This window comes from Cibotium barometz, chromosome 7, assembly GCF_041138505.1.
Source record: "Cibotium barometz isolate CiBa-2024 chromosome 7, ASM4113850v1, whole genome shotgun sequence".
NCBI classification, from domain to species: domain Eukaryota; kingdom Viridiplantae; phylum Streptophyta; class Polypodiopsida; order Cyatheales; family Cibotiaceae; genus Cibotium; species Cibotium barometz.
Window position 1 is genome coordinate 4,790,046 of NC_141052.1, and position 9,988 is coordinate 4,800,033.

General features: G+C 41.5%; 1 protein-coding gene across 1 annotated transcript; it reads left to right on the forward strand.

Moving 5' to 3' along the window:
- Positions 1 to 7,339: 7,339 nt before the first annotated feature.
- LOC147636606 (uncharacterized) lies at positions 7,340 to 9,170 on the forward strand. The gene is made up of 2 exons (XM_086800048.1): positions 7,340 to 8,007; positions 8,091 to 9,170. Exons 1-2 carry the CDS (start codon positions 7,501 to 7,503, stop codon positions 9,054 to 9,056), a joined length of 1,473 nt encoding a protein of 490 aa, XP_086656174.1. The 5' UTR covers positions 7,340 to 7,500; the 3' UTR covers positions 9,057 to 9,170.
- The last annotated feature ends 818 nt before the right edge of the window (positions 9,171 to 9,988 follow it).

Consider the following 9,988-nt stretch of genomic DNA (forward strand, 5'->3'; position numbering starts at 1 on the left):
GTTGCTACACATAGCTACCAATGACGACTGGATTGAAGTTTATAATACCCATCAACATTTAAATATCTCTGAATCCACATTAAATCATCCGTTTGGTATTATAAAACTCTGTAGAAACATCCATAAGCATTTAGAGGCTATGCTCACTAACGTGGTTTATAATTTTGATAAGGAGCATATTGAATATCCTAATATAACCAAAACATGTATACTTGACCTCCAAGAATTTATGAAAACTAACAAGCCCACCCAACCACCCCCAAGTTCAAGAGAGGGTCAAGAAGAAACACCAGGATCCTCCATTTCTTTTATTTATCCAGTGTTTACTTCCATCGCCAATAAATTACTAAATCCCTTTCCTAGTGTATCTCCTACAAACAAAAATGAGGCCGATTGTACTTTCTCTTGCTTCTCTTATATCCTCGTTTATTTTCCCACTAACCCTCTTGCCCCCAGGAGATGCTAGCACTAACTCTATCTCCACCAAGGCCGCTTGATGAGGCACGTGATCTTCATCCTCAGGATAACATACAAGCTTTTACTGATGTAAATGTCCTTGAGTCTTTGTTAGCTGCAGAGTATCAGGGCTTCATTTGAGCAGGCAATCCCCTCTTGAAACTTAAACTCATGTTCAAAGTGCTAATGCATATCACGCCATTGAGCCTACCAAAAGAATCCTGCCATGGAGTCACGGAAGCAACCATATGTACCATAACCTCTCCAAGACCCACCAATGCCTAAATTGGAAGAGTTGTTACCAATGAGAGGAAAGGGGACATGTGGGAGAATGTGGATTGTCACACCAAGCTGGCCAACTCACACTTGGCCAATCTACTGGAAATCTGAATTGTAACATTTATGATCTGCTATTATTTCCACAGACGGCGCAAACAACATCCATTACATACAAGGGGAGGCTATATCAGAACAGATGATACCAACCCCCGATTGGAGGATTTTCGCATACAGCTTGATTGGCATGCAAGGAGTTCCTGACAGTGCCAGAGTACAGTTTTTAGTACCAATGCTTCCCTCCAGCACAACGAGTGGATCCACTTTACATGCCAATCAAAAGATATCTCACTCCACTCTAGTTCCACAAAGCAAAGCAAAGAGACCTTCACGTCTGTTACAACTTCCCTCAATTCTCGCCATCAACATTCCAAGATATCACAAGTCAACGATAGAATTGCTCACATGGATACAAGCATGGTGTAGAATTCTAGATCCAGACATAGTAGCCACCGTCAGATTCATGAAGTTGATCGTAGTTCTTATTGAAAGAAAGGTATGATGGATTTGAGGCAAAGTAGATTTGCTTTGACATGAATAGAGATCTAGCTGAATGAGGCATGATGCTTTTTTATCATCGCCTCAAGTGTCTTCTTAGCTACATGCATGTCACGTTTCGAAGACATGGTAGACACCGGGTTCTGGACATCACACTTAGCATTCAAAAGAACCCTTAAAAAGCTTCAATCCCACTGGAACTTCTACACACACGAGTTCGGTGACCAGTTCTTTCGACCTACGTAAAAGGTTCTAAGGACAGAACCTACATCAGGTAGGGGGGATGCTAATCCCATTTTGGATTAACAAAGACGATCCTCCAATTAAGGACATTAATAAGTGTTATGTAAAGGCATTATAAAAATTATACATTTTGAGATACTAGCCACCCAAGGCCTTAGTTAGTAAGTTTTGGGTACCCAAGTGTGAATAAGGGCCAGATGTATAAAAGGTAATTTCTCATAATGAAAGAACACAATCCCCCTTTGTGGTATGAGAGCTCTTTCTTTGTCTTATGTGTGTGTGTGAGAGAGAGAGAGAGTTTTCTCTAGTGCATGTTCCTCTTCTATACATGTGTATTCGAGAGTGAGAGGAAGATTGCCTTGCATTGTGGTGTGAGCGACCCCATGGTGACAGCGTAGAGGTGGAGATTGGAGGAGTGGAGCTTCCCAAAGCGAGCTTGGAGAGCCTCAAGGGATGTGAGCTCGAAGCATTAGTAAGTACCCAACGATAGTTGTTGTCTATTGCTTCTTCTGATTGTAAATGGGTAGAGTTCTCTCTTGGGAGGTGCAATAGCCCATAACAATTTTGTCTTTGGTGATACTATGAGCAGGCAGAGGCATAGCACAATGAGACGACTCCTCCACAGATGACGGTGATTGACAAACTCCAGCGACGAGTGTGGCGAGTAGAGTAGAGCGAAGAAAAGCAGCAAATTCCATTGACAAGGAATGACTGTAGATAAGGTTTGTTCAAAAATAATTTTAAAAAATCCTTAAGGCTTTAAAAAAGGGTGTGGTGCAAAAGAACCCTCCACAAGAGAGTTTGTTCAGATGGCCAACCATATTCTAGTGTTTTTGGGCTTTTGATTTGGATTATGGGCATCGCCAATAGCTGCACCGACATGGATCGCAAACAACACCACAAGAAATTATTCATTTAATCCTTGTAATTTTTCATCGCCAACAAATGAGCAAGTGTATGTGATTGACCATGAGTCAAACAATGGAATGTAAGTGGCCAAATGAGCACGTAAAAAAACTCTCACAACCCAAGCCAAAAAGTTGTATCACTCAACCACTAGAGAGTACCCAAAGTGGCACCCTAGGGGAGTGAAAATTAACCCGACCATCTCTAAAATAACCTCTGATCTAGAGAGTAACCATGCCAAAAGAGCCTCTGAGTTACCCAACCAAGTTAGAAATGAGGGGGGTAAAAATATGTTATAAAACTGACATCCAACCACCTTGACTAGCCCAAAGATTTGGCACCAAGGGGGCGTGTTGAGAAATGTGGTGCTATGGAGTACAAGGAAGGTAGGGAGTGAGTCACATGAGCAAGAGAAGAAGCATGCATATTAGAAAAAGGAATAGACTAAGGGTCTAATATCAAAGGTTAGTTTATATGGTCATTTGTAAAAGGTGAAGTCAAAGGTCAAAAAGGTTGCACTTGGAAAGTACAAGGAGGCATATGTAGTGTAAGCATTTATGGACACATGGTTGGCAATAGGGTGCACACAAAGCATGGATTGGAGTCCTTCCCAAGGCTATAAATATAGGTGTATAGAACTTGATTATTGCAATTAGATTATTGAGTTTATGTCCTTATTATTGTGTGATTTCTTAATCTCTAACATAATCTTGTATTAGTATTTCTGTTAAGCTTCACCATGGATTTCTTGCCATAAGGGTGGACGACTTCTACATCCTTGTCTTGAAGATTATGTACTCGATCTATTACCTCATGTGTGACAATAACACTCATCAAAGATATAGTGTGTAGACTAGTAGAGATGGTCAAGAAGCCTCTTGCTTTTAAGATTAATCAAAATTGATCAATGGAGCACTAAGTCATCTAACCTTTCACAAGGACTACATCTCATGACTTGTTTTAGCAATATAATCCCATATTTCCTCTCCTTCCTCCTGTTGAGGTTATATATTTGTGCAACAGGGCTCCATTTGGTTCCACTTAGCGAGAATCCCACTATGAATATGTGTCTCAATACCTCACACAACTAGCTTTTCAAGTGGGTTTAAAGACTTAAACCATTGGCTTGGTTTACCTTTAAGGAAACGTCCGAACGAACAGATCTTACTGGGATCATTCAAACTTCTCTAGGTACTAAATGTGATCTCTAGTTCCATTCAATTTGGTCATCATCCTTGAGATGTGGATTGGCTTTGTTTTACCCAACTATGAGTCTAGGTAGTACTGAATAGGATCTTTAGTTCCTATTCAATTTGGTCATCATTCTTGAGATGTGGATTGGCTTTATTTTACCCAACTATGAGTCTTTAGATACTATATTTGTGGAAACCCCCCTTTGCATGTCTTCTACATATTCATGTGGAAGTGCAATGTAAGGAAGATGGTTGTGCAAAACCATCTCTTTTAGGGTTTAGAATTTCTTACCCCATGGGGTTAGGCTGTGTAGATCTTTCCAATGGCAGTTGTCCTATGCCAACTTGGCCTTAAGGCTACAGGTAGCTAAGGACACATTATGCGAATTCCCTTGTGGATCCCTAGGGTTCAAGGTAGTCCAAACCATTGGCTCTCCTGCGGTCCCTATTCCTCATATGAACCCGTCCAAACAGAGAGAAACTTGAACTTGGTCCGTGGTAAGAAGCTTTTATAATGGGATCCTCTAGAGAGTGGGACTCTTGCCTGCACGATGGGTGCTTATTGTTAGGTATTTTATGGGATACTTGTCCCTATTGGTAGAGCAAAAATAGACATGTCAAGATTGATTTTATTGAAGAAGCTTCTATAATGGGCTCATGTGTGTGGAGAGTGGGACTCTGCACTATGGTGAAGAAGCTTCTATAATGGGCCCCCATCTAGAGATTGGGACTCCTGCTTGCACCATGTGTGCTTGATGCTGGGTGTTTTACGGAATAAGTATCCCTAATGGTTTAACAAAAGGGACATGTCCCGATTGCCATAAATTGTGGCTGTTGGGCTACTTGGCCATGGCTAACTTAGGATAAACTCAACTCAAGATCAACACCAAGCATTTGAAAACATTGTGGCATCCGACATGGTTTGAGCACTACATGAGAGAGTGAACCTTGAGGTTTATGGCCCTGATCCAACTCCTTTACTAGAGCTTTGCCCAAAAATAGGGTGGTTTAATGCCCTTTTCACAAAGTTTATGGTGCTACTTAACAGATCTAGTTGGTAAATTGTTGAGTGTTAGTTGTTTGAGACTGAACGCTGGATGGGTTTTTGGAAGTGTGGTTTGATGCATTACAATTAATTGTATTGTTGTTTTCAATAATTAGTCTGAATCGGGTTTACATCAAAGGGTCTCACTCTGGTGAAATGATCTCTAGTGTTTCTTGAAGTAGGCCTGAAACTGATTTTAGACACGTCTATTATGCTCAAGCCATAAATTTTTGGGGGTTTTTTTGAACCCTTTTTTTTGCTAGGCTCACGTCTCTAAGCTCACACTTGTAGACTCATATCTCTAGCCATGTACGTATGTAGGCTCACACTTGTAAACTCATGTCTCTAGGCATGCACCTATGTAGGCTCACACTTGTAGACTCATGTCTCTAGGCATGCACGTTTGTAGGCTTACATTTGTGGGCTCATGTCATTTGTGTATGAAATAGGCTCGCCTTTTATGTATGAAATAGGCTTATGCAGATCTGATAAGCTAGACTCACATCACACCTGGTGGGCTCACGCTTGTAGGCTTATGTCTATGAACTCATGCGTCTAGATTCATGTCTACAGGCTTATGTATGTAGGCTCACACATATATAGGCTCATGCATGTAGAATTACCTTGGTTATGTTCACACTAGGCCGAGTAAACTTAAAAATGGTCTGGTCACACCACTATTAGTCTTATGAAAATATGTACATAAAGTCCTTAGACTTTTCTTATTTGATATAAAGCTCTTGGTAAGGCCGCTTTATATATATTTTAGTGCCGTGTTATCAAAGATAAGTGCCCGTTCGAGCAGGTAAGATGGCAATGCACCTTACCCCGTAGGACGGGCAAGTGAGACCATATTAACCTCAGCGAACAATCGTAAATCTTACAAAGTAATGTAATAGCTCTTGTTGTTCAAATATTCGGAATGCCTCATCTTATGCTCACAAAAATTTGAGTCTATAATTATAATCAAGTTTCTTAATAAGAAAAATGGTGCACATTGAAACGTGTTATTAAGAAACTTCATACCACTTTTATTCTCCCTTGTATGCTATAAACCTCACTTTGTTCAATATCTAACATGTCCTTTCAAATTTTACAATGTGAAAAATATTTTCAGTGATAAATCTTTTTGAGGAGACCATTTAACCAATTGCGTTTGTTATAGATTTATTTTTTTCACTAGGTTTTCTAAGGTTTAGAATGTTTAAATTGAAGCTTAGGCTAGGAAATAGTAGATTTCACTTTATTTGGAAAGAAATTACAAGATTAGGACACAAGACATATGTCATCATGTCCTCATTGTGCTTTGTCTTTCTCTCGACTAAAAACCCCCCTCTCTCACACACGATCACGAATCCTCTGTGTGTGTGTGTGTGTGTGTGTGTTCATTTTATAGAGAAGTGTTGGAGGCATGGTTTGGGACAACATAGTTTTTCTTTAACCTAGAGAGGCAATTCGAATTTCAAAGAATGATTCTCAAAATGGTGGGACAAGGAAAAACAACTACCCCACATTTTAGCTATATACTGGTAACAGTATGAAGACAATGCTTCTTAAAAGTTATGATTTTCTTCTTTAACCCATGGTGAAAAGGATTCGTGTAAGGTTGGGAAAAAATAGTTTCACATACACTACTAGGTGGAGAGTTGTAACAAGAGATGATTTTGGTTTGCATGTCTAGGAGGGCACGGTTCTCCTGCATTCACATTAGGTGCTTTGACTCGTTCTACTTTCTATCCCTCACACAACCAAAACCTAGACATAAAAAAGGCATATATTTTTTCAAAATTACACTACTATTGGCCATTTTTACTAGTGGTGGTTAGATTCCTTTTTGAGATCTACACGATGAGATGGGACACCATTTTCCCAAACGTTGCCTTTCCCAAAGGTTTAAGGCTCTTAGGGTAAGAAATAATCAAAGTAGCCACTTCAATTAATATGTGGGATATGTCATATGTCCTCATGGGTCATGGCTAACCAGTTTTTGCAATTTGAATCAGTGTCAGAAATAAGCTTTTTTTTCTAACTAGTGAAAAAAAGGATGGCCTTCAAACTCAACCAGTTTTTATTGAAAATATGCATAGGCCAGTTGGTTTTATAATTAAAATTCAAAATTTTGACCCTTTAAATTCAAGACTAGGGAAAAGTACAATTGGTTTTTCTCAATTTTAGCCTTGGAAGGTTTTATTTGGAAAGTTCTTTGTCATTACATGGGTTGTCAATGAGTGGATGAACAATAATTGGTGTGGGGGGGGGACGCGGATGCCACATTGCTCATGCCAGAATGAATTCAATGTCACAAATATAGGGAATAGAAGTTATTGATTAAGCCACGTGGATGATGATTTGGCAAGGGGCCCTAGCGAGGGCCACGTGTCATTTGCCCCCCAACACAAAGTCATTGTCTAGCTTTCGTGTCTTGGCCTGCATAATGGTAATAGTGCACATGTCTTTCTATTTTGTCCAGCTAGTCACTGTAGGTTGTTGTTGGGTTGTCCACTACAACCGCCCCCAATCAATTAAAGACATTTCATAATCATTTAAGCTTGGATCCTCAAATTGGGTTATTTAGAACCTTAAATCTTTGATCAAAATGATGTAGTTTGGATATGGCCCGTCTTGTTGCGCATTTATAAATATATAGTGTAGCTTTCTCTTCAGAAGTAGAGGAAGAAGAACAGGTTGATTTCTTCCTCAAAACCCTTCAAATTCTGTCCTTCCTATACATTAACAGAAGTTTGGGTGTGTTTGCAAACTATTGCTGGTCCTTGTTGTGAACCAAGATATGCTGTGGTATTTATCGACAGGCTTAGCCTAACCATGGCTAGTTTGAGTCAAATTATCAAGGGTGATAGGCACCCTTCATGGCTGGTGGATGCTATCATCCTGTCTGCAGTAGTCTATGGCAAGGACCCGCAAACGCAGCTAGAAGCCATGGAGAAAGAGTATGGACTCCCAGCCACTGCTCAATATGAGTTCCTCTCCGATGACGAGCTCAAAGACGCGGGTTTTGCCTCGTGTAAGAAGACCCTCCTTGTTGTGAGGAGCATGGCAGGGGGGCATTACATTGTGGCCTGCAGAGGAACCACTGATGTGAGTGATGCCATTGTGGATCTCAGGATAGTGCACAGAACCATGAGCTTGGGGGATGGAGCTGCCCATGCTGGGTTCCTTGACCGCGCCAAGAGCATCCCTTTGGACCACTTCAGGAGGCTTTTGATCCGGAACGAGAAGATTGTCTTCACCGGGCATTCGCTGGGAGGGGCGGTCGCCTCTCTCTTGACTCTCAGACTCTTGGAGGCCACCGGGAGATGGTGCCATGAGCAGGTACATACACCATATCATCACATCATTATTGCTAATGTGCTCATGTTGCTTAGCATTAAACCTTGGCCTTTTGGGATGTGCAGGTTCAGTGCTACACATTTGGCTGCCCTTTCTTTGCAGATTACAGGCTAGCCAGGTACATCAATTCTGGCTACAAGCGGCATTTTGTACACTTGGTGTCACGCAGCGACTTCGTGCCCAAAGTCATGCCAGTGGCCTACACTCTCTACAGTCTATGGGCAGGCCTCCATGTAGGACCTCTGGAGGATGTGTTCCACTGCTCAAGGGTGCTAATGCTGGCCCCGCAGATGATGAAGATGAGGATGAAAATCACCCAAAAGGTCCGGCTGATTGCCATGGCATCTCAAGCATTAAGATGGCTTCCAGCATTGTCGCGTTTTGCCCTCCACAGATTGCTGGCCCTTGCCCTCTCTGTCCATTCTGGCTATGGCTATGCCTTTGCTGGACATATGATGCTCCTAGACACAGAAACCAGTGCCTTCGAGCTCGAAAACCGAGAGCAATGGACACTCAATACCCATCTCAGCTTTCATCTTGGGGGCGTCTCATTGGACATGGTAAAAGAGCACAGACTTCTGAGCTACATAGAGCACATTTTTGCGGTGCAGGCATTTGAGGCATTGGAGAACATGGCGGCGAAAGCGCCTCTTGCCGCCGCGGACACATCCTACACAGCAGAGCAGATAAGGCAGCATGTGAAGGTGACATGCATGGTGGATGATGTGCTTGAACATGATCATCAGCATCAAGAAGGTGTGTGTAACTTGAACAAAAGGAGAGGAAAGAGGGCTATTAGAGCTTTTAAGAGTCAGGTAGCATGTGTGATCTTTGCCAGAAGGCTACGAGAAACATTACCCAGTAGCTTGAAGATGAGAAGGAAGCAGAAGAGCAGGGGGTTTTTCAAGCTTGTCATGCAAAATGTGTCGAGATTGTCTAGGTTTATCCATCGCTTTGACAAGCTATTCCTAGGGTACTCCATCATGTGTGCGGGCTTCCAACTACATAAATTCATCTGCAGGACTTCATAGGGCCTTTTTTTTTTGTGGCGCCTGCCCATAAGAGATTAAATTCTCTTTCGATCTTTGGATACAAGGGCGATTCAATTCTCTTTCAAGGTTTATGGTTAGCCTTTTATTAGTACTTAATCTTGTCACATCCTCTCTCTCTCTCTCTCGTTTTGCATGATAGGATAATTTTCTCTCTCATGCCTGCCCCTGTCTCTCTCTCTCTCTCTCTCTCTCTCTCTCTCTCTCTCACACCTTGATAAATAAGATACCGAAATCTTTTTTGTGTTGTGTAACCAATAAATTAATGTATGATATTTGGTTTTTTCCAAAAGTCGAACAAAGAAAAAATTTTGCTCATATCTTCCATAAATAGAAAGGAGATCGGACTACCAGAATCGTCTCTCTCTCTCTCTCTCTCTCTCTCTCTCTCCATGCAAAGGTGACTTCTGAAATGGTGGGGTTCCCCATGAAAAGGCAACATTTGAAATGGTGGGACTCTCCATGGAAAGTTGACGTTTGAAATGGTGGGGCCTTGTTGTCTCGTCTTGCATGTGCATAGCGTGCTCCATATGATTAACTCTTTTTATATCTAGTCATTTTTGCCCCCCCAAAAAAGAGATTTCTCTTAGAGCCTTGTCCCATGTGGCTTTTACAATGCCTATCGTGTGAGTGGGGCGCTATAAAATTGGTGCCCCACGATAAATTAAAATCAATGTCGGGTATTTCGCCAGGAAGTTTGATGCCCTCCATGCTCTACAAATACCATCGATTTCCTTGATTATACGGGCTTTTCGGCCAATTTCAAGCTCAGGCTGCCAGTTTACAGGTCAACATTTACAGGTTTGCAGGTTCTTATTGTGGTTGGTAAACGTTTGTGAAAGGTTTATGGTGATTGCTGATTAGAAGAAACTTGGCGTGCCTATTTTCTAGCGTGGTAGGGTCTAAATTCTATT